The sequence below is a fragment of the Panicum hallii genome, chromosome 6, assembly GCF_002211085.1.
Source record: "Panicum hallii strain FIL2 chromosome 6, PHallii_v3.1, whole genome shotgun sequence".
Taxonomy (NCBI): domain Eukaryota; kingdom Viridiplantae; phylum Streptophyta; class Magnoliopsida; order Poales; family Poaceae; genus Panicum; species Panicum hallii.
The window spans coordinates 7,475,409-7,499,799 of record NC_038047.1 but is presented as its reverse complement, the minus strand read 5'-3'; the positions used below and the strand labels follow the sequence as shown (position 1 = coordinate 7,499,799).

The following is a 24,391-nucleotide window of genomic DNA, read 5'->3' as shown; positions in this document are numbered from 1 at the left end:
CGGCGCGCACGGGTGGCGGCGGTGCGGGGGGTTGGCGGCGCGTACAAAGAAAACATGCATGGAGCCAGTTCGCTACTTAGGGCAACTGTATTTTCGTCGGTTCAAACGAGGCCGACGAAATTACACTTATTTTTGTTGGCCTTAGCTAAACCTACGAAAATATAACTTTTATTTCGTCGGCCCTAGCCCTAGCCAGGCCGACGAAAATAAGTTTAATTTCATCGGTTTGGGTAAGCCGATGAACTAATTTAGTTATTTTTGTTGGCTTGCCATATGCCGATGAAAATAAATATGGCCGACGAAATTGATCTATTTTGGTGCAGTGATAATTTTTCCACCACTGCTACTACTTCCCCGTGATACAAGATGCCAGATAGCATCAAGACAAATTGTTGTTTCCAACGACTTACATGCACAACGTCAAGTCAACTCAATGTGGGCACCTGCTCCTTCGCTGATCATTTCGTGAAGTAACTAGGCGTATTATCAGTTGGGGTATAAATAAACATTGACTAATTTGCATATTTTAAAGTCCACATGTTACGTCACTGAGCGGGTATGCATGTGTCGCCGGATGCACGAGATGTTTTTCGTAATTTTCCCTTCCATCGAAAGACATACTCTGCATGTTTTTACGACTCAATGCGATTTCTCAGATGTTGAATAGGTACTGTGGTTCGACTCTGGACGTTCGAACTTTCTGCAGCAATGACTTTTCTGAAACTATTCAATTTCCTTGCTCTATTATAGTTTTCATATAAATTAAAAGAAAGATCGACCATATGCATGCGTCAGTGATTTGACAAAATGACAAGCCAGGGTAATATCAGTCAGGTGAGCATGGTTTGGAAGACCATTCATGTTTAAAATTTGAGACTTCTCTAGATACATTATATTATATAGGTATATATCTGTGCGTCGCTACGGGCAAAATAATTTATTGTTGAAAACCAAAACTTTTGCAGATGTATTGGAAATTTAGCTAGTAAATTCAGATCCAAGCTTGATGAGTTGTGTGGAAATTCTAGGTTGTGTGGAAATTCAGTTCAGTCCAATCACATATTTGTTTTCTAAGAATGAGTCTATACCCGTTCGTAACAAACAAAACAAATTCCCTATGTAAGTATCAATTTTCATCATATGAAATATTTGTAAATTACATACATATGCATAGACATACACTTTGAGGTGAACAATATTCATGCTCAATGTAGTATTCCAAAGTATGCAAACAAATAATTAGACACGTGTGAACACAAACAGAACAAAGTACAAAACAGTGAACTTCATCACTTTCTTCTCGCTCTATACTTTCATCTCCCTGTGCACCACCTCTGTTGTCAGCCTGCTTCCGATGCCCCATCGCTCTATACTTTCATCTCCCTGTGCACCACTTCCGTTGTCAGTCTGCTTCCGGTGCCCCATGCTGGTGAGGTAGGGCCTCACCAGAGCTCCGCATTGGCGTGCTATCAACCTCCTTGCCTCGCCAGAGCTCCGCGTTGGCGTGATGAAAATGGTGCACTCAATGAAGAAAGCTTGCAATCACACACAAACAAAGTTCAAAAGGGTCCTTCGATGTTCTCCTTAAAAAAAAAGTCACAAATGTTAAAGCAGGTTGATCAGGGCCCGTGGATAAATACATCATACAACTATTTTTATTTTCTTTCTTGAACTGGAAAACTCAATAAGTGTCAAGAACTGTGAACGATTTTGAATATATCCCCTACATTGGGAGATCATGATAGTTTAACCACAACAATCTGCATATATCCAATAATCGGCAATATCTTGCTTATTTGCAACCTATGCTACAACTTATTTGTCATGGAAGGAATATTTGGTACAACCAAAGAAAGGATGTGTGCATTTATATCCAAAAAAGGAGCCAAATTGCTTAAAGAAACTTTCAATATGAAGTGTTTCACCTCAGGCCATGCATGCTACGTTCCTCTTGCCTTACAAAAAAGGTCCTCGACACCTTTCTTATATCATCATAGCAAAATCACAGCCTTCAGATTCAAGCCTTCCCGGTTCTCCACTTTCACCAAGCATGCACCTTAAAACTGTAGAAAATACAGAAGAATGTACATATTAACTGGATTAGTGAAACTTGAACCAAACATGAGGCAGTAAGTTTTTTCTAAACTATGGTCGACTCGATATATGGTTCATATGAGCTCGGGATAGTAACACCGTACTCTAGATTATTAATGCATCTGTGCTCTTGTGTTTCTCAAAAGCCAAAAGCCAAAAGCATGTGGAGTTGTCAAGCAGGCTCATATCCTCCTATCTCTAGTCATAAAAATAGCTAGGACCTCTGGCATTTGTACTCTAATATCTATATTTATCTTGATACTAAATTAGCAGGAAAGGGGAAAGAAAAGGTGCAGATCGATGGTCACTCTCCTGCTAACATATTTCTTCTCTATTCCAAATCTCTACAGAAAACAAATATAATTAAATGATCCAGTTTTGAAGATTTGATCGTAGAAGCACAACAAAGCCATCGATATCTGATTTCTTCCCCCATTATATTAATATTACATCAGTTTCAAACTCCCAAATTTCCACATTTTTGTATAGTTCCAGCATGAACATTGGAAAAAAAAGGCATTGCTTTTGTGAGACGAAAGGAGAAGAAAATGGTGCGACACCACAAGTTTGTTTAATACAAATTATAAACAAAGCCAACTACACAAGGTAATGATGTTTCCACGATAAAAGTTCTTGTTTTCTATAATAATGCTTTAGCATTTCTTATTTAAGCACAGCCCAATGGCCAAGTTCCAGCTTTGTACTGTCAGCCCTTTTTCTTGAGCTGGACAATCCTTGGGCTCATTCAGAACTCAGGAGGATTTCTTGTTGTCTTGCAGTCGCTCAAATAGGCTTCCATCGAAAGCGCCCCGGACAGTCTCTCGCTGCAGCAGGCCATCCTTATCCTTTGCCACACTGTAGAGTAATAGCCATTCACCGGCTGCAGTGACCCTGTATGGACGAGATCATAAACACATCAGAAAAGGAAACTGTAAGAACAGTTTTCTTCACAAACGATAAGATCAAACATTCAAAATCAACTGCATGTGCGAACGATGCATTATACCAAAAGACTAACCGAGAATCGGCTGTTTGGGAAACATTTAAAATAGAACTGGTTGACAGAAACATTGCTGCTAATAATTCAGTCACCTCTTACCAGCCAATGAAATCATAAATATTGCGGTTTCCTTTGAGCATGGAAAACAACTCGTGCAACGTCAAAGCATCCGGATGCGTTCGGCCATACTTGCTAAATATAGCATCGAACTTTGATGGATCAAACCTGCGCAACATTGAGCAGGCATGAACTAGTCAGAAATTCTGTGGCTGGAATTAGGCACTTGGACAGTACTGAATGTGTTAGGCCTGCGCACCTCCCTTCAGTATCATAGGATTCAGAATCACTCCCATGCTTGCCCTTGTGGATGTTCTTTATATGGATGGGGAGCAAAGGGGAAGGTAACCATCCCTGCATTCAGAAACAGTTTTTAGTTCACATGAAAACATACAGTATTATACCTATATGAAAAACAAACAATGTCGAATCTAGCTAGAAAGGAACAGAATTGATGTGACACCCAAGAATTTCCCGAAACTGGACTACTCTGAAGGATGAGTCTCAGCGACTTGATTGAGATGCCTAGCTAGTCACGCAAAGCTAAAGCAGCTAGATTTGAGAAAGGAACCGTGCATCTGCAGAGAAGTAGAGAATGTCACCTGCTGTGTGGGAAAAGTGAGGAGGAGGTTGATGAGTATAGAGCCGAAGAATGATACGGGGAGCCCGCACCCAATTGCACGGAGGCCTGGAAAAGCAAATTGACACAACCATGAAACATCACCATCGCAAACACCGTAATCAACCTGCTGATGAGCTTGTCGTATCCATAAACAGAAAGTTTTTTGCCCCTACGCAAATGCAAACACTAGAGATTTTATTCTCACGCAACACGAGACTACTACTGCTCATGGTTTCAGACTTTCATGGGGATGGAAAAAGCTTGTGAACACTGAATCGTTACTGCTTCTTTTCTGAAACGAGAAAGACTGATCGATCAGTAATGACTGTTGAGTTGGCCACAGCCACCTTGAAACGTCTCCCAGGGGTAGATGATGCCGTCGCCGTTGCGGTCGAAGAAGGCGGCGTGCTGCTGAAGCACGGTCAGGCCGCGGGGGTCGCGCCCCCTGGTCCCCTGCGGGTGGCTCGGGTCCACCGCCGCCAGAGCCCGCGCGAGATCTGCAAACCAATCCAGGGGGGGGCAAAAGAAAGAGAATGATCAATGCTTGAGCTGGATTACGGCTCTGCTAATCTCAAGAACGATGGTGCTGTCTCCATCGATCTTGACGGCACTAATGGCAGTGTTCTGTTCTGCAGTAGAAGATACAGGTAACTGAGAAAGAGGGGAGGAAGCAGAGAGACAGATCGGGCTGCGTACATGGCTTGGGGAGCTGCTCCTGCAGGCTGGGGTTGAGCCTCCGCTCCCGGGTGACGGGCGCGTGGGGCGCCTCCGTCTCCATGGACGCGTCCTCCGGCAGCGACGAGAAGGACGACGACATGCTAGCTCGCGGACTGAACTTGCAGGAATTGTGGATCGATGCATGATCATACAAAAGTGGAACGAACCTCGAAGGAAAAGGAATCGGATTCGGGACAGGAGGAACGAAGAAGAAGGATCCGGTACCTGCGGAGGCGGGGAACGGCGAGACGGGAGCACCGCGTGGGGAGGCTCGAGACGAGTTGCAGAGTCATGCGTGTATGTGATGAAACCGACGGGCGCCTCGGTGTCCGCTCCGCTCCCTTTTTAAAGCCCCCGCGTTGCGTGGCGAAGGCGAGTGAGCCACGGGCGGCGGCTCGGGAAAGCCCCGAGTGCTGCCACGGGAACCGGCGGCGTGTCAGCGTGGCGGCCCGCACCGAACGGGAAAGTGCTTGGCCGCAACGGTGTGCAAGGCCACTGGAACTCGAGAAAGTGGCCACATGGATAGCGTCTCTGTGTGTGGGACGTGGCATCCTTGCTTGTACGGTTTTGATGGCGTTGGCGTGCATCGGTGCATGCCAATTTTTAACCTCTCGCGTCCCTCGCACTCGCTCTCTCCCAGATTTCTCAAACCTTTTAAAGCCGGAGATCTGGTGAGAAGGTCTCCGATTTTTGTATAGAAATAATGGAGTGCAGCGGTTTTCAAAGCTGAGGAGTGCGCGGTGAGCATCTCAATGTTCGTGGCACTGGCAACCTGGCGAGGGCCAGGATGGACGCGTGGCTGCGTCTCACTTTGGTACTGTGATGTCAAATTTTAATTGGGCCGAGATTTTCTTTCCTGATATGCTCGTTTCTTGGCCCACGCATGGCTTTTTTCTGTGTTCGGTTCTTGGGCCTAGCATTTTAACACTCCCTCTCTCTCTCCCCCTCTCCCTCCCTCCCTCCCTTCCTCCCTCTCTCTCTAGCCCCTGCAGGAGGAAAAAAACTTGAAAGTTTCTTTATCGTGCCTATTTATTAGGAAAAACATGAGAACGTATTTACTCTTGAATAACACACATATTACAAAGTCAAATACAAACACAATAAATAAAAAATTAGAAGCATTTCTCCTTTGAACACCAATCAGTGTTTTTTTAAAAAAAAATTGCGACTCAATTGGGATGAGCTAATTTTTCTAGTGTCAATCTTCTTGAGGTAGTGGGCAACTCCTTTTTTTAGTCTGGCGCATTCATCAAGAAGATTTCTTGCTGTCTTGCAGTGCTCAAATAGACTAGCATCGAATGAACAAGCCCCGGACAGTTTCTAGCTGCAACAGGCCATCTTAATTTGTCCTTTCCCACGCTGTAGAGTAATTCCATTCACCGGCAGCAGCGATCCTGTGGATATACAATTTCAACTTTTAAACAAATAAATGAAACTGTGAGGACGAAAAATTTCAAGAAGTATGAAGACATCCATAATAAACAGACAATCAATGGAACACCCAATATTTTTCAGTTTTCAATCTGAAACTGAAAAGGCTAGACTCAAGTATATTACCATTTTCACAATAATCTAGTCTACATGTAGTATTAGTAAAAAAACAATATTTATAAGAACAAACAGTCATAAATAGTAACTGCAGAATGGTTGCATTGATTCGATAAAACGCATAATACTATTAAAGAGCAGTATTTCTACTTCTCAACTATGTCTTACCAGCCAAGGAAACCATACATATTGCGGTTTCCCTTAAGAATTGATTTCAATTTGTCTTTTATCAAAGCATTTGGATCAAGTTTTAATGGATCAAACCTGTGCAAGATAAAGTAATAAACAGCTAGTTAAATTTAGATACAAATTTTATGCCTAGAAATACCTTGAAATTGGTGGCCTTACGCATACAATAAGAAATACATACCTCGCTTTAGTGTCATTCTCCCTCCATTTTTATTTACATATCGTATTAGATTTATTCTAAGTCAAATTTGACTAACTTTAACCAAATCTATGAAAAAATATAGCAACAACTATACTACTAAATATATGCACTATCAACAACTGGAGTAGGTTTAAAATCACTCTCGCGTTTACCCTTATGAATGTTCTTTACAGGACAGAGAGCAAATCCCTACATTCAAATAGATGGCTTCTTTTGGTGAAAGGCACATAACGAAATGAGTATAGCTCAGCTGGTGATGTTTCTTATGGATTTAATATATGCGCTATCTATAGCCAGGTTCGAACTCTCGACTCAGCACGGATGCTTGTATTTTTCTAGATTTATTCTAGGATTTAATGATCGTCATTCTTTCAATGGTGCGATATGCTCGTCGATCATCAATCTTAAGATCTATCGGCTCAGTATTTCGGAAATGCTCGTAGGGGTAGGACTACGTGCATATATTCATAGAGTGAGCGTGCGGCAACGTTTGCGTCTATTTGTACTGTATTTCTTTAAAAAATAAATTAAAAACACACGAGAAACCACTTTGTGACAATCATTTCTTCATAAACAAATATACGAATATTCGACAACACACATGAAGCTCAAGGCAAAGCAAAACTATTTCCAGTGGCCACCTAGAAATTTCTTCTACTGACTCAGATTAAAAAAGTAGTGCGTGTCTGAAACTAGATGATCAGTCTAGCAAAGCTGCAGCGAAACAGAAAAAGGGGAACGTACACGTAGAGAGGCCAATGGAACGTTACCGAGTGGGATAATTCATGACGAGGTTGATCCACAGCCTAATACCCTATTGCTCTCATGACTGAAAAACAAGGAGCTGCAATAAATAATCATTACAACAGTAGTAGAATTGATGAAATAATCCCCCGTTGGATCTGCAGATCAAACTGAACGACCAGGTGATTTGGAGAGGGGCAGATCAACGACGCAGGGACGAGCCGCAGAGCTATGCTCTCTCCGCTTTCAAAGCAACCAAAATGCCAAGAGACAGAGACGGGGCTGTCCACGTGGAACTAAAAGCACACATCGCGAAGCACACGTGGACGGCAGTGGCAGCCATTGACTATTATCCGTTGCAGCCTTCTGCAATAACCTGTGAGCCACCACTTCAGGTTCAGGCCTCACTATCTCAGCCACTACAAAACCGTGAACTTGGCCTTCTCCGCATAGCTGTGAGTTGACCGGAGCTCCACAGCGTCTCCATAAGGTTAACCTTCATTGACCATGCATGCCATCGTTAGAGCCCATAGTGGCGCAACGAATGGAGGGTGTCCCAAAACGATTATACTAAATATATTGTAAGAATTTGGTTGTGTGCGGTCACAAAGGCTGAATAATTCTTTCTAAAAGAAATTGCATCGCATTGCCAATGAAAAATGAAATAGTAGGAGGCACGAGGATAACGGTGGAGACACGAAATATAAGCTAGGCGCTAAGGTAGTGGTTTTTTTTGGCCTTGTTAGCCTGTCTCCGACGGGAGACTCTAAACTGTTCTCTACCCTGTACATAGGAAGATTCCGTTAGCCTGTCTCCGACAGGAGACTCTAAACCGTTCTCTATACCCTATATAGGAAGATTCCGTTCTCTATATGTTCCAGCAGCGTTCTCTAGAACGCTACAGGTTTCCTCTATATATAGAGATTTTCTCTCCTGTTCTCTATTTTTTCTTTACGTTTTAAACACTGGATTAAATAAAAATAAAATATATCCATAACATTTGAGGTATGATAAATACGTACGTACAAAAATTTGGAACAAAATATGTTTCTAATATAGGGTTTAATGTATAGAGAACGAGATTTAGAGAACGTTGTTGGAGACAAATGAGATATAGAGGAGAGAATCTTGCAGAGAAGTCTGTAAATGATGGATATAAGGCTGTCTCTAACGGGAGACTCTAAACCGTTCTCTACCCTATATATAGAGAATATTCCGTTCTCTATATGCTCCAGCAGCGTTCTCTAAATGGTCCTCTAAAATAGAGAACCCTACAGGTTTCCTCTATACAGAGAGATTCTTACTCCTCTTCTCTATTTTTTCTTTACGTTTTAAACACTGGATTAAATAAAAATAAAATATATCCATAGCATTTGAGGTATAATAAATACGTACGTACAAAAAATTTGGAACAAAATATGTTTCTAATATAGGGTTTAATGTATAGAGAACGAGATTTAGAGAACGTTGTTGGAGAGAAATGAGATATAGAGAAGAGAATCTTGCAGAGAAATCTGTAAATAACGGATATAAAGAAGGATATAGAGAACGACGGTCGGAGATAGCCGGTTGCCTGCATTGCTAGTTGGGCTGCATTGTGGAAGCCAAGTCCGGGTGTCTGGTTGCATGTTCTGGGCCCCGGTCGGTCCACCACTTGCGCACGCTCGGTGATGTTACCGATTCGGCGATAATAACTTGCGCACGGTCGGTCCACCACTAACCCTAGCGGTCATTTTTCCATTTGCTCACCGCCGCCTTGCTTCCTCTCGCATCTCCATCGCACCGCCCCCTCCTCTGCTCCCTCATCACCATCGCCTCTCCCGTTCCGGTGCTGGCAGCCTGGATGGCCACCAGCGACAGCGGCGGCTGCCGCTCCGTGTCTAGGGGGAGTCCATCCAAGAGCAAGTCCGTCAAGGTCAGTTCTCCTGCCTTTGTCCCGTTCATCTGCGAGGCCGGCCGGCTCTGTGAGGGTTGCATGCTCAACTACCACAGTAAGAGGGAGGCGGCGGCAAAGGCGGCTAAGATGAAGATGCAGGGATCTAATACCCAATCCGGCGGGGTGTCCCTTCCTGATGATGAGTCCGAGAATCCCTCTTCGGATCCCTTCAGCATTTCATCCTCAGGTGCTGACTCTCTGGTGCGTGAAATTTTGTTGTAACACTCCTTTGTAGTTGATTGCGATGCTTGATTTGTGTTGCTGTTTGTGTACTGGTAGAATTATAGGATTTGTTTCCTATTCAATTTAGAGCGGATCCGATGCAAAACTCCCCCAAGGAATGGAGACTTCTAAATGGGGTGGAGTGGATCATGAGACTGCTGAGAGGTGCCGTCATGGGAAACGTCCTCGTCGCCTGCTATGTTGGGATGGGAATAACACCGGCCGCCGCTATCTTGCTTGTCCTCTGAGGGTTAGTTCATGTTGCCAATGCTTGATCAGTGTGCTTTGCTTCCCTACCGATCACTCTCATTTTTGTTTTGTAGGGGAAATTCAACATGTGTGATTTCATTTCTTGGGTGGATGACCAGTGGCCACCAATGTTCCAGCGAGTAGTAGCAAGCATAGGGGAAGTTGTTGGGAAGTTCAAGAAGAAACTAGATGACCTACAGGTTGATCTGCTGGAGGCAATCCAGCTGAGGAATGATGCTGTTGAAGAGAACGAAGCTATACTTAGTGAGAAACAGGAACAACTCCTTGAGAACCAGAGGCTTGAGAGGGAATTTACCATGAGAACCAGGCTTGCTCAGACCACTTGCAGCACTCTGCAGAATAGGATCAGCAATGACTTGTATGACAAGAATATGCTCTATGGGTTTATTCTGTGCATGTTTCGGGTGATCGTTGCCATCCTGTTTGGTATTGCCCTGAAGAAGTAGGGAGATGTAGCACTACAGGTCGATATTTTGCTGATGTTGATGTCATGTAGATAACTTGGCGGTAGCATCTGTTCATTTTGCTGAACCTGTTTGCCTGAACAAAGGCTTGTTCAAAGGGAGGTTGTAGTCAGGTGTGTGTGAACTGAAGTAGCCAGGTCTGATCTAGGTGTTGGTAAACTAGGTAGCTATGCTTGAAATGGGATGTAGCTGTGCTTGAAACTGAATGTAGTTTTGCCTGAACCTGGAGGAGAGGTGGCGGCGCGAGAGCAGGGAGAGAGCCGACCTCCAGCGGGCGAAATGGGAACGGTAGTGGTAATCCTAATGCTCACCCGGGATTTTGTTCGTTGGCCAGTGTGGGCTGCGGGTAGCCAAGTTGGGCCCACAAAGGTGGCCATGCCGGGCGCAATGCAGGCTGCATAACCGGAGGAGGAGCTGAAATCCATCTCCCGCAATGCAGGCCGTACCGGGCTGTTTGCATTAGCTAAGCCTGCATAAGGGGCCTATTCATCCAACCAAACAAACTGGGCCTGCAATGTGCAAGCCTGGCTAGGCCCTTATGCACTGTACCAATCACAGCCATAGCATCCCAAGCTCGGCTGATGTTCTAGCATTTGAGAGCTCAGTTGCTCAGTACCTGACGCTACCAGATTATTAGGACACTAACGATCTTAGGGCATGTACAGCCTTGAGACTTCTTGTACAGTTTTCAAGACACAAGAGACACTAAGAGACACTTAAGTACAGCCCAAGATCTCTACAAGCTGTCTCTTAATAAATGATTAAGAGTAGAGACTTCCAAAGAAACAAGCATTTATAGGGTTGTACACACTAGAAACTGAGTGTTGTCTCTTACTCTTAAAAAGATGTGCAAGAGCCCGTCTCTTGACGAAGAGCCCGTCTCTTAAAATTTTATTCATTTACCCCCTTAAGACCCCTCAAGAGACGGCTATAACAATGGGCTGTACATGCCCTTAGAAGGGAAATGCGCTTGTTTGCATAGATCAGGAACACTTTGTATTGTGACTGATAACCCCATGGTCTGAATTGAGAACTGCTGGACGTATTAATTAATCTGACTTTAGCACCGCATGTAACATATGTCTGTGCCTGTGCCATCATCATTCCGCAGACATATAGTCTCTGCATCTAGCAATTGTGGATGACTTGGTAAGAGTAAAAGTGTAAATTGTCTACTAGTAATGCATGTTCTATGCTTACAGATAGTTGCAACGGTTAAAACTTGAAGTTGGATTTTCATGTCCGGACTGGTACAAATTCTGACAGTCATAGTCATAAAGAGTAGACATGCTTTTGGCTCCTATCCATCGCAGCCATGTGAATATTTTGTTAAAATCATCCCACCAGTGCATCAGACCATATGAACTACTTCTTGCTATTATAAATTATTAATCCCTAGGCACATTCTTCCACTGGTATCATCACAAAAATCATGGCACCACATTCTTCCACTTTTAAATTACAAAATAGAAGAGAAAATTATATAGAGAAACAACATAATCCATGTTACAACATGGGAATGAGAAACATCAAGAAAAATTTTTGATAGCTTGTAATGGTGCTGCAATAGTTCATGTGCTCCTGAACTCGATGGATTGTCATGCTTTGTATATGCGGGTTTATAGAAAAAATTAAAAATTAAAAAGAAGAAGATGAATGAAAGGAATAAAAAGAAATAAAGAAAGGAAACAGAAGAAAAGACTACCCGACAAGTCCCAAGATGAGCTGCATGCACGAATGCATCCATTATAAAATTAATGTGTCAGCATGGCTGCATGATGCGGTGGGCGTGGAAGTGATAGCTGCATGCATAATAAAAGCAGCGTAATAAAAGCGAGATGCGAGCGCTATGGGTTTGGAAGCATTAAATTTTTAGACCGAAATTAATTGTTAGGCTAAATTAGAGTCAAACCACCCCAAATAATCTTCTTCAGATGATAGATGTGGAATTTATAGCATAGACGATATATAACCTCTATTTTGGTATCCTAGGCGGCCTGAATTCAGACAATAGCATGTCCGAATCCTTGGCAGAAATTGGCCCCAACTCAAGCAGGACTCAAGGAGTCCACCCGGTCCAGTCGGTTTAGAGCTTATTTTGGCCCAAAAGCCAAAGGCCCAGCATAACTCTAGCCCAGCCCGACCCGACCCGCAACCCTTTCTTCCTTGACGAATCAGCGCCGTCGGCTGTGGAGTTCGCAGACGCGCACGCCAATCGGCAATCACCCAAATTCCCACGGAAACTAGCCAGCCACCTACACCCAGATCTCCCTCGCTTGCTCGCCGGGGCGCGCCAATGGCATCCACCAGCGCTAACGAGTCGGCTGCGGCGGCGCAGCCCAGGGCCGCCATCTCGCACGTCATCTTCGACATGGACGGTCTCCTCCTCGGTATCTTTCTTTCTCTCCCTTCCTCTATTTCTTGGATTCAGGGCGAGTTTCTTGGCTCTCGATTCTATGCGTCTGGTGGTGCTGCAGACACGGAGGGCTTCTACACGGAGGTGCAGGAGAAGATCCTTGCGAGGTACGGCAAGGTCTTCGACTGGTCCCTCAAGGCCAAGATGATGGGCAAGAAGGCCACCGAGTCGGCGCGCATCTTCGTCGACGAGTGCGGCCTAGACGGCCTGCTCACCCCCGAGCAGTTCCTCGAGGAGCGCGAGAGCATGCTCCAGGCTCTCTTCCCATCCTGCACTAAGCTGCCAGGTGAGCAAATGATGAACGCCTCACGTGTTTACCATTCGGCATAATCCATTCAACATTACTGAAGGAGTACTCTGTGTTGACGATTTCTTTTGTCCGGTGAAATTGCTGGGACCTGGGAAAAGGTAACTGACTCAAAAGGAATGAACTTGAGCTGCCAAAGTTTATCTATTCACTTGTAATTTCCTTTGTTGCTTTGTTGCTTTGGTTGATTCTGGCTCAATGTTGTTCAAAGTGAGGAACTGAACACTGTCTAGACTAATTCTTAAGAATTATTATTAACATCCTAATTCCACTTTGTATGATGTGATTTAGTTGGGTCATGCCAGACAGAATCGGCTACCTTGACAATAAGCAGTGTCTTATGGCGTCAGCCCTTTATCATTCATGTTGTCTAAAATTCCATCTTATACTGAAATCAGGGTCCTACTATCTTCATAAACAGGAATTGAACCAAAGGAAATTGGAAATAATCAGCATGTGCCACAGCAATTGCCACATTGTTTGTTGTGCCCCAGGCCGAGTTTAGACTTTACATTTGCCCCTCTTGAGATAGCCTCATGTAGCAACAACCAATAACTGGTGTTTTTAGACATGCATATGTCTTACTGACTGATGGCATTATTGAAGAAGAAAATCGGTTCTTTTACATCACTGGTCAATTGTTTATAGCTTTTTAAGTGACTTGTGATTGCCCTAAGTTATTCTTCAAATTCTTATAACATCCTGAGTATAGCATGCTGAATTAGATATTTGTACATTTATTTTAGCAGATAATGAAACCTGTTACCTGCAGGGGTACTACGTCTGGTCCATCATCTTCATGCCAATGGAATACCCATGGCTGTTGCAACAGGGTGCGTCTTTACATTTTCTTACCCATTTGATCTTGGTTTTGTAAACTACCCTTTCTGTACTGCTCATTGTGCTTTTCTGTAATAGAATATATGAATAATCTGTTCTTTTTTGTGGCCCACAGATCCCATAAACGTCATTTTGCACTGAAGACACAGAACCACCAGGAGATGTTCTCCCTGATGCATCATGTTGTCATGGGGGATGATCCGGAGGTGAAGGCTGGCAAGCCATCTCCTGATATTTTCCTCGCTGCTATGAGGCGGTTTGAGGTATTGGGTTTGACAATATTGTAATTCCTGTAATTGCAATGTTCTCTAGGATACTGTGCCCCTGATTCATTTGCATTACATTGTTTAGGGCAATGTAGAACCAAGTAAATGCTTGGTTTTTGAAGATGCACCATCGGGTGTAGCAGCAGCAAAAAATGCTGGAATGTAAGTGGTTGTTTTAGTTCTAGGTAGTCTTTTCGCAAACTTCTGCTCTCTGACAACAAACTCTGCTTATTATGCAGGTCTGCGGTGATGGTCCCAGATCCGCGGCTTGATGTTTCTTATCACAAAGGAGCTGACCAAGTTCTCAGTTCATTGTTGAACTTCAAACCCAGCGAATGGGGCCTGCCACCTTTCAAAGAGTAGACAAATTCCATATGACGATTTGAAAACTCCGAGGAATGAGAGAATTTCAAACACTAACAGCATTGATAAGAGAAATTTCATAAGATGTTGTTCAAGATTCTGTTTGTCTTAGGCCTTAGGCCTTAGTAGTAACAATTTGAGCATTTTTGTTGCCCCTTATTCTATGGCAGAAAACCACTTCATATGACTTCCCTTCAATGAAGATGTTATGACATTAATATGTCTATTCATGGATGTCTTGTTCTTTACAAACGCAAGATATTTTTATGACCTGGTCGCTCGCATGTATGTAGCAAATTAAACAAAAAGTGACTTAAGCATGTTATCAACATCCCAGCTTGTCACTCACTACTTTTTTTTTTTTTCAAAATTCAATGGTAACATTTACCGAGCTATATGGATATGCTGTGCGGCATTTCTGGACAGCTGGTGAGCTAGTCTTCTCATCACAAACTACATAAGACCATCCAATATTCACAAACGTTCTCTTGAAGTTGATATATACATTATACATTGATTGAGGAATGCCCATGGGTGGTACAACAGTTGGTGACAAACTCTACCCATCTCGGGTGACAAAAAATGGAATTCCTGGTGGTCGCCGGCATGACCACCTCCATCGACAGCAGCGTGTGCCACAGCTTGAACCCCAAATGGCAGGTTCCCACCTGTGTTCTCACCAATTACCATGGCTCATTTACAGTCTACACGATCCATCTATTATTAGTTCGTAAGTCAGCTGGAATGATCAAACCCAACAAAAACAAATACAGATTAGTTCCCTTTCCAACGTGTGCATCATACTCCCATAATATAGTATCATGACAACAGGGAAATATTATCCAACTCACCATGTACAGATTTGTGCTTGACTTATGCATCGTCAGCCTATCGCCAATACTGAGCCCATCTATGGATGGTTTCAACCATTTGAGGGAACAGAGCGCTGACACTTTCATTGATAAGATCCTGGAAGAAATGTATAGCCTCCTCATCATCCAGATCCAGCCGGAATTTCTCCTGGAGCTGATCGAAATGCACCACGGAAACAGAGAACATGTCATTTTGACAGCTTTTTGTAGAGTTGACAAGCTCAACTCGTAAAACCCAAATTTACCTTGAGACCTCCACTTTCATCGGCGGAGATATCTGGAATGCCTGACCGTTCCATTAACTTGAACAGATTCAAAATGAGGCTGCTAGACTTTCTTAGAATGTTGTAGGCTTCACAACAGTAGGATTTGAATCTTGTATAGTATTGGCTGAAACACAAATGCAAGTTTTGACAGTACATACCCATCTATTGAATGAGTGAAAGTTCAGATACTTGACGAAATTGTTCAACTAATTACCTTTCTGCACCACCCATGGCCTCAACCATTTCTTTACATAGTTTCATCGGTGGTGGAAATGGCTTTGGATCTCGACCAAGGATAAAAGCAAAGTCAACATGGAAAAGGCGTCCATCATCTGTTAGAAGAAGATTATCCAGATGCCTAGAAAACACACAAAAAAATGCAATTACTGGTAAATTCGTATTTGTATATGTTGTATCATTGTCAATGGTAGACATGGGTGACTTCGTCTGAGGAGGAAGAGGATGTTCAAAACTGCACAGCTGTGTCAGCCAGACTCGAACATTGCAACAAAATGTCCTTATCATGAATGTACTTCCATTAAAGCATGATAAGCAGTAGTATACTAGAGTAATTATTTAGAATTATAACCACAAATACCCATGTTTAGCTACATAATCCTAGCTAAATAAAATAGAAATCACATATACTTTCATGCATGGATAATCATCACCAAAGGAACAAATAGTGAACAGATAAATAAATTCAGAAGACTTCATCCAACTATCCGAGCTTGCTGTTTGTAATGATGTAATAATTGCTTGGTTTATTGCAGAGAGCTGAAAACAAGGCTTCTAAACTAGAAGGGTACAATAACAGAGGTACTTCAAACAAGAAGGCATTAACAAAACCAACCTGTCTCCAACCCCCAATATATATGTAATGACAGAGTAACCAGCGCAGCTTTTTATGAAAGTCTCCAAACATTGAGCTGTTATACCAAAAGGACCATCCTCATCCGGATGGAACTTCTGTAGGTAACTTGTAATACTGCGATGCTCTGATAGAATCTGGGACATGCAATACTTGAATCAATATAGCTATATTCACGAAGTTTGTTGAAATAAAGCCTAATAATGAACTGAAGCTAGAATTTGTAGGAAGCTTCATTGCAATGGAAAGAATATAGTGGCATTTGGCAACCAGACTTCCATTACCATGTTACCTGTGCTAGAGAACTGGAAGGAATAAATTCAAGCATCCCTTCATCTTGTCCAGTTGCAAGAACTCGATATGGAGTAAGGTGCAAGTCCAGATTTTCTAATTTGAGTAATCGGTCCATCAAAGAAACTGTTTGGATGACCTATAATCATAAAGAAACGATTAGCTATGATTCTCTCCCTGCCATTCAAACCCTATGTCAATGGATGCCATTGAATACATTACAGCTCACCAAGTTTTGCTCTATTCAAATAAAGTGTCAAGTAATAAGTAATTGATCAATATTAATTACTCTTTTGGAATGTCAAGCACCAAAACAACACAAAGACGATGATATCATTACGGACTGGAACAAAAGTAAAGCATTTGCCAACAAACGTAAAGCTACATTGATTGCTTACCAACTGATCTTGCCGGAGGTCATCTCCCTTTTTGTAAATAATCTTGGACGTTCCCCCATTTGCTGTCTTAAATGTCAGACGCAAAGGGTTCAAAGCACTTTTAAATATAGATGATTCTTGAGGCACAACTCCTGTAAGGAGAAGAGTTGGTGCTAACGGTGAACGAATTGGCTGGAATCAGTTCAAAAGAAACAAGTCAGTTATAGCTACCAAGCAAAGTTAGTCTGCCATAATATTTTCTAGCACTAACAGACAATACAGATTTACCTCATCGAAGTTTGTAAGCTCACTGAAAACTCCTGATAATAACTGCCTTAATTTTTCAATTTTCTTTTGTGCACTACCGCGTACATTTCTGACATCCTTCATGATAGAACATAACTGAGCAGTAAGGTCTGTCTGCCGCGTTAAACTCTGCCACAGTCGAAACCCATCTTCATCTCCATCCTCCCTACCAACTAACTGTTAAGAACAGAAACAACAATATATGTTATGCAAAGTTACAAACTGGGAATGATATAACCAAGAGGATTGTGCAAAGGGAACAAAATCGTACCTTCATCATACTATTTTCAAGCATGTCATATGTACCGTAGTATCGCCTTGCATATGCCGGACTATGAAGCTCAACTAGTATATACCACCGAAGGAAGCTAGCAATTTCGATGTTCGACAAAGCTGTAATGTGGGAAAAACGATCACAGTACAGAAACAGTTTCGTTAGGGCATTAACAAACATAAGCTGACAGAAGGTCTGCTAGGTAAAATTTCTGCATATCATGCAAGCTAAAAGTTTGCAAGGAAGACTCAATCTTGCATCAGCAATGATAATATTAAGTGTTTTAAGTTGCACATGCTGCTTAAAAATAATTCAAAGTACAGCCATAGTTTTCTGGGCAACATATGTGCACATGCACAAAGTTCCACTTTTTTTCTCTTTTTGATAAATAAATAAGTATTATGTTACTTCATCAACTTCAGGGACCAATTGCAGTAGATGGATTTGTGATCAAATATTTACGTAGGCATATAAACATACCACGGTTTACAAGAAAGAGTGCCAGACGGGACTTGTCGGATCTTTCAAACCGAAGAGCTTGCACTAACTGGAGCAAATAACACTGTAATTCTTCATCATCAGCCCTTTCAAGTACGCTGACAGCATAACCGCGGACCTTTGCACAAAAACAATTGTTTCCTTAAAGAATAGGTCATGAGATGATAAAGCATAAAGCCAGAGTTTTGAGTCTAATTATTGAATTATTCATTAGGAACTGACATAATAGGATACTCATTTATAATCTTATCTAAACATTTCACTCAGGAATAAAACTTACTAGTACCAGTGCATGAACCCTTTGAAAAAGAAAAAAGAACAGCAGGAAGCAGACAAGAAGTCAACAAACGGAAGGGCGCATTAGATCATCTTATCCAAATGATACATGTTTTGGATAAGAATCTACAGTGCAGTAGAACACTGATAACTCTTTACTGCAACGACATTCAGGGTATCAAGTAAAGAATACAACAAGGTGGATAGTAAATGGTGCACCAGATAAGCAATCAGCAAATGCCTATAGCAGCAATGCCACCTGTACCCCAGGTGAAAATCCACCTCTCTCACTGCTGCCAGGTGCAGCTCTGTGTTATGCTACAGCCTACAGGTAGGTCGAGAAGTTTGGGATGAGGATTAGAAGAATTGCGAAGGATTAGATCTGAATTGGAGAGGAGAGGAGGAATTGCATTTAAGGAAAGAAGTAATTGTCATATAATTGCATTGATGCCTCTCTTTCATTCTCTCCTGTCTTAAACGATGGTCATGCAGATTGTGCCCACCTTCTGGGCTGATGGCTATGCTCTTAGGCCTTGCTTGCAGATTACGCTGGGTTGACACCCTGCTGCCTACCAAAGCCTCTAGCAGGGCCACCTGGTGAACCCTGTAGAGCGAGTGAGCGACCACTGTTATCCACCTGACATGCCTTAACTGATGGACATCAGTAGACTACAAAAAAAAACCCCACAAATTGCGCATCTTTTCCTATAAGCATGCTGATTTCCATAATACAGAATAAACTAACACAATAAACATGGTTTAAGGAGGAGCAGACATTGCTTTCATTACACTGGAGAATGATGGGACAAACAGGGAACCTACTGCAAAAACTGAACAATGAAATTTGCCAAAAGAATGTATTCTTTTCTACTTGTTGACAGCAAACTGCCATAAAAAATTCCAGAAGAATGGCATCAGGATTCAGGACTAATTCACGTAACTGAACAGAGGATGAACAAGAAACATTTCTGTGTAATCTAACTAAAATCTACAAACAAGTGAACAAAATAAAACCAGAAAGATGCAGAAATAAAGGTGGCAGACAGTATACTTCGTCACTTTCAAAATCCGGTGAGAGAAGCTCTAGTGCATCAGCCACATCAATTGTTTCCCACTTTCCAATCAATTCAACAGCTTGCTTAGCTTCCTGCATAGCATTGTCACATTTTGGATTCAGACAATGCATTGTTCACCACTCCAAAAATCAACACTAGACTCTTTCCAGTATGTAATAGAAAAATTTGGCATGATGAAAAATGTGACATCAAATAAGTCAAATGCAGACTTGCAGTATAGTTTTATGTGTGCATCACTTAGTAGAGGCAGACCAAATATGACAGCACAAAACAAAAGAAGCACTTGCACATATAGGTTTCTTTTACTAACTTGGTTATCGCTCCAATCCACTGAGCGGACGAATTTCGTTAGAGCTTTCTTCTCAGACATCAAAGAGAAACGAAATTTCCACACCAATTGCTTTTCATCCACCTCTAAAGTGCGTGTAGGAGGAAACTTGATTATTGTTTGTAGTAACCTACACAGTAAAGACAAAAATCAATCAGCTAGAAACCCACCAACTGCACATCACTGTTAACAGAAATGACAAGAGTTCTGCTTCCAGCATCTCCTAATTCAAAGGAGGAAATAGAAAATAATACAACTTGCACATACTTTCGCTCATTTGAGCTTGGTTTTAGATCTCTATCAACTATTCCACGAGTCAAGCTCCTAGCAAGCTTTAACTGCTTGTGCTCAGATGGATTGGTTCGTCCGAGTTCAGGGTCCCATACAGTAACCAGCTCATTTGATAAGGATACCGGAGCCGGGATATAAAAATTTGCTCCAGATTCCTGCATGGAAAAAAAGGAGTCAGCGTTTACCCAGCTAAGATGAACAATTACTTTTCCTATAACTTGTACGCAGAACTCATGTTCAGATAAGTATTATGACTCAAGGAATTCAAAAGGTGAATTCCTCCAACTACGAAAAGTAGCATGAGAGATTACATTGTGCACAAAAACTGCAGATAAATTTTATATAACAGATAAAAGAGTCAGTCAACTACATAGTGAGTTAAAGAAAAAAGAATAGCTCAGTACCATTACATAAATAAATGCATAAAAAGGTGAGAATGTTAACCTGGAAGACAACTCTATGTTCGAAACTGCACAATTCAACAACCAGGCTAGGGTACAAATTGGCATTCCTCTCACACTCTTTCTCCTTAGCTTTTTCCATAGCACTGAAGGCAAGACGATCAAGCCAATCTACATGATGTATCTGCCCTCTCTCATACTTGTTAACAAGCCTCTCCAAACGCTCTATCTCACCCCTCTCATTCTTAGGAACCTAAAAGTTACATAGGAAAAAAATAGTAAGTGCACCTTGAGGTAATAGAAGTAAAGAAGTGCAAAGATTAGTTGAGAAGAGAACTACAACAGATGAACCCAGATTGCAAGAAAGCAAAGCTGCATGTTACCTTGCCAGGGGTTGTGGTGGGGACTCCTCCATCTGCCTCCTTTTTGGGCCATAGCCGCAGCTTCTGCCTTCCTGTTTTAAGTTGCCTTTTGCTGTTGAAAAGGAATATGGTAGCTCCACCGACAATCTCGGGTTCCTCACCAGATGACACATCCCACACCTACATGAAAGATTTTAAATAAAAAGAAGCTAAAACGCAAGGGAGACCATATGGGTCGGAAGTACATAATCATATTGGACACTGATGATTTAATTAAGAGGATTTATTAACACATGGCACGCCATTTTTTCATTAGGCATAGCTGGGTTACTTCCCAAAATATAGTGTGCAATCACTACTGTCAAGGTATAACTAGGGCACTAAGTTTTGATTCATAATCCATGGTGATCTCCAATGAAATTGACCATGAAACACATCCTCCTTTTTGGTTTATTCAAAGTGCACATTGAAATCATACAATGTCTCCACTTAAATGAGAAGCCAACATTTTCTACCAATCAAAAGTACAACTGAACAACATGTTGAGTATGACACAGATTAGCACAATTATATTAGATTAAAAACATATTTAATTTGTTTGGTCTTCATTTTCACAGGACCCCCTCCACATGTTTGCTAAACAATATTGACCTCTGATAAACACAAAAATAGAATTCCTTTCATTTACAATTGACAGGAGTGGTGTACAAAACACAAATCTAAGAAATATACCGTAAAAGCAAGCTGTGAGAGGGAAGTTAGGTCCCTGTACTTGGTACTAAGTGTTATCAGCTCATTCCAACAGTACATCGGTCCTGAAGGTTCCAGCCTAGCATGAGAGAATTTGTGCATTAAACCCCAAGAAACAGAACTGCTCACTGCTGATGATTACATAAAAAGAACATTTAATGTGTCTTTGAGTGCAATCAATTGGTTGATACTCCCTCCGTTCCAAAATGTAAGACATTTTAGTTTTTCCTAAGTCAAACTCCTTTAACTTTGACCAAGTTTATAGAAAAACATATTAACATCTGTAATACCAAATAAACGCACTGTCAAGACATGTTTCATGGTGGATTTAACGAAACTAATTTGTTTTTTGTAGATTTTGGAGCATCTTTCTATAAACTTGGTCAAAATTTGAGAACTTTGACTTATGACAAAGCTAAAACATCTTACGTTTTAGAACGGAGGGAGTATATCAAAAAAAAAATGTACCTTGTCTTTACTGGCAACCCAAATAGTATCCCATCGATGTACAGCTTGCACTCAACAAAGAGCTCTGGAGCTTTTTGTTGGGTCAACAGGATATGTTCTGGAAACCAGGAACGTAATGAATTATGAAATATACATGAATGACAAAAAGGAATAACATAATTACTCATTTTTTGCTATGATGCATACTAGTAAACATAGAAGGATTTCCTTCTTGCTCGGCAATACAACAAAGAAGTAAAAATCGCCTTTGTGGATGGAATGGAGAGGCAGAAGCATGGAGGATTGAAAGTAAAGACTGGATAAGAAATAAATATGGATGGGTTCTGTGTAATAACGGTGAAAAGCACTTGAATGCAGTCATGACTAATGAATCAGCAGAGGAAATTACAGGGTCAATTGGATTGGGATCACAGTTGAGGCGACTTTGGGAGTGAAAAAAAAAGACGGGTTTTTGACGCGGGTGGTAGCATGGCGAGCACATCAGGCCAAATCGGCGAGCAAATTGAAGGCGAGAAGAGAGGTAGTAGTGATATACCTGCGTGGAGGACGCGGAAGGCGAGCGGAAGGCTGATGTCGCAGGACAAGAAGAACCGGAACTCATTGCCGCCGCCGACCATCTTTCGGCGCCGAACAACCGATATGTTGTGGGAGAGGAATTCGAGGAAGGGACGACGGGATCAAGAAGGCGCGGAGCGATTTAGGTTGCTTGGCATGGACGGCATGGGACCGGAGGAGGAAAAGGACGCCGGGGAGAAGCGGGGAGAAGCGGCGGCGGACCGGCGGGCGGGGCGATTGCAGCGGGGGGCGACGAGTGAAGGGATTACCGTTCCTCTGATCCTTTTCTTTTCCCTCTTTCTTTCTACGCGTGCAGGCGGCGGTCGTGGCGACGAGCTACGGCGGAGCGTGCCGACGAGGAGACGGCGGTTGCGTGACTCCAGTTGCGAGAGGGTTCGCGTGGATGTGGATCAGGCTGCTGTTGTGTCCACGGGTTCGACCCGAACCCACTCCGCTCCAGTCCAGGTTCAGAAGCCCACCCGCATAACCTGTCCAGGCCCACCCATTCTTGAGCCCAGCTCGTTTAACCCGAAGAAACACGGCCCATTAGTAACGGGCTAACGGCTGTGTATTGTATCTCGATTTTGAATTCCGATTGAGTTCCAAAGGTTCACAGCTAGTCCCTTGCATGTTTTAATTTTATCCTAAGCTCAATTTTTCCAACTTTTATCAAAACAACAGAGAAATATTTCAACATCTCAAATACTATGTAAATGCACTATCAAGACATTGCATGGTGAATTTAATTTAACCAAATTGTTTTCATGATGTAGATGTTAGAACATTTTTCTGTCTAGGTGAAAGTCAAAGAAGTTTGACTTCGAATAAAACTGAACCAATCCAGATTTTAAAATTTCTTATAACTAGACTAAACGTTTGACTAAAGAAGTTTGATTGTTCTTTATGGTGAAATAAGCATATCCGGATTCAAGTTATTTTGTATTTATTATAGGAATTAATGGGAATGTTCTTTCTGTTCTATGGTTGGTAATATGCCTATAAACACTCGAAAAAAATATGCCATCAACAATGAGATATATGTACTAACTTCATCAATCTTAAAATCTGCCAAACTCATATGGTAAGATTGTGTTCGTTACGGGGCTGAGTGTGTATATCTCCGTATTTTTTACATTTTGGCCCTTTTTGCGAAAAATATTCACATTCGAACCCCCGGAGAATAAACCCACGGCGCTGAGGCTCCCGCCTACCTGCTGACTGATGGTCGGCGCCCGCGCCATGGCCTATGGCGCCGACCATGCTTCCAAAATCACCCTCCTGCCCGAGCCTTCTTCCATTTATTCTAAGTTCGTCCCTATTTTTCTCTCTCCCGTACCCTCCAATCCTCAAAAATTGACATATTCAACCTCAAAAACTTTGATTTGATCTATAGATCTGCCAGAGCAAGGTATCCTCTCTCTCCCTTCCTTAGGATTTCTCATTGCTTAGGGTTTAGAGTTTAGTTAATTTGTGTATTATGGTACCATAGGATGCCAAGGTGTGGTAAATCTAGTAAATCAAGGGTGATAAAGGGAACGGCCTTCACCCGTTTGCCGCTGCCTAGTGGTGTTCCAGTGCCGATGTGTGTTCTGCGGTGATGCTTGCAAGGTAGCCAAGTTCGATGAAGAGGAAACGTATAACCGAGGTATTGGATGTGTTGATAACTATGCGTTAGATCCCACACCTCGTCAGATCCGCATTGGTTTGATGGTAACAATTATATTTTTTTCTCATATGAAATCATGTGTATGAAGCACACTGAAAAGCCTATATTAGGATTGTGACAATTGTGTTTTTTGCAGTCCCCTCCCCCGCTATGTGATTTTGAGCAGTGGATCGACACTGAGATCAAGGAGGAGGACAAGGAGTATC

At 42.2% G+C, this 24,391-nt stretch overlaps 4 protein-coding genes across 7 annotated transcripts; 2 read left to right on the top strand and 2 right to left on the bottom strand.

Moving 5' to 3' along the window:
- Nucleotides 1–2,512: 2,512 nt before the first annotated feature.
- LOC112896254 (peroxygenase-like) lies at nucleotides 2,513–4,820 on the bottom strand. Its single transcript, XM_025964174.1, has 7 exons — nucleotides 4,716–4,820; nucleotides 4,470–4,603; nucleotides 4,121–4,270; nucleotides 3,754–3,839; nucleotides 3,411–3,505; nucleotides 3,194–3,319; nucleotides 2,513–2,985 (listed from the first exon to the last, which is right to left on the bottom strand). The coding sequence occupies exons 1-7, from the start codon at nucleotides 4,781–4,783 to the stop codon at nucleotides 2,847–2,849; spliced, it is 798 nt and encodes a 265-aa protein (XP_025819959.1). The 5' UTR covers nucleotides 4,784–4,820; the 3' UTR covers nucleotides 2,513–2,846.
- Nucleotides 4,821–8,911: 4,091 nt separating this feature from the next.
- LOC112897381 lies at nucleotides 8,912–10,101 on the top strand. 2 transcript variants are annotated; one of them, XM_025965669.1, is made up of 4 exons: nucleotides 8,912–9,088; nucleotides 9,166–9,310; nucleotides 9,420–9,581; nucleotides 9,655–10,101. In XM_025965669.1, exons 2-4 carry the CDS (start codon nucleotides 9,197–9,199, stop codon nucleotides 10,045–10,047), a joined length of 669 nt encoding a protein of 222 aa, XP_025821454.1. In that variant the 5' UTR covers nucleotides 8,912–9,088; nucleotides 9,166–9,196; the 3' UTR covers nucleotides 10,048–10,101. The 2 variants fall into 2 exon arrangements, with proteins under 2 accessions (XP_025821454.1, XP_025821453.1); XM_025965668.1 differs by having other exon boundaries at nucleotides 8,912–9,310.
- A 2,134-nt stretch (nucleotides 10,102–12,235) lies between these two features.
- Nucleotides 12,236–14,483, top strand: LOC112896756 ((DL)-glycerol-3-phosphatase 2). 2 transcript variants are annotated; one of them, XM_025964885.1, is made up of 6 exons: nucleotides 12,236–12,455; nucleotides 12,543–12,767; nucleotides 13,561–13,621; nucleotides 13,744–13,891; nucleotides 13,980–14,056; nucleotides 14,134–14,483. In XM_025964885.1, exons 1-6 carry the CDS (start codon nucleotides 12,362–12,364, stop codon nucleotides 14,255–14,257), a joined length of 729 nt encoding a protein of 242 aa, XP_025820670.1. In that variant the 5' UTR covers nucleotides 12,236–12,361; the 3' UTR covers nucleotides 14,258–14,483. The 2 variants fall into 2 exon arrangements, with proteins under 2 accessions (XP_025820670.1, XP_025820669.1); XM_025964884.1 differs by having other exon boundaries at nucleotides 12,245–12,767.
- A 204-nt stretch (nucleotides 14,484–14,687) lies between these two features.
- Nucleotides 14,688–22,903, bottom strand: LOC112896755 (phosphatidylinositol 3-kinase, root isoform). 2 transcript variants are annotated; one of them, XM_025964882.1, is made up of 18 exons: nucleotides 22,500–22,903; nucleotides 21,965–22,061; nucleotides 21,479–21,575; nucleotides 20,768–20,926; nucleotides 20,428–20,637; nucleotides 19,960–20,138; nucleotides 19,675–19,822; nucleotides 19,340–19,435; nucleotides 17,995–18,130; nucleotides 17,512–17,633; nucleotides 17,223–17,417; nucleotides 16,956–17,126; nucleotides 16,559–16,696; nucleotides 16,249–16,403; nucleotides 15,610–15,753; nucleotides 15,375–15,519; nucleotides 15,109–15,283; nucleotides 14,688–14,996 (listed from the first exon to the last, which is right to left on the bottom strand). In XM_025964882.1, the coding sequence occupies exons 1-17, from the start codon at nucleotides 22,579–22,581 to the stop codon at nucleotides 15,146–15,148; spliced, it is 2,412 nt and encodes an 803-aa protein (XP_025820667.1). In that variant the 5' UTR covers nucleotides 22,582–22,903; the 3' UTR covers nucleotides 14,688–14,996; nucleotides 15,109–15,145. The 2 variants fall into 2 exon arrangements, with proteins under 2 accessions (XP_025820667.1, XP_025820668.1); XM_025964883.1 differs by having other exon boundaries at nucleotides 14,693–14,961.
- Nucleotides 22,904–24,391: the final 1,488 nt, after the last annotated feature.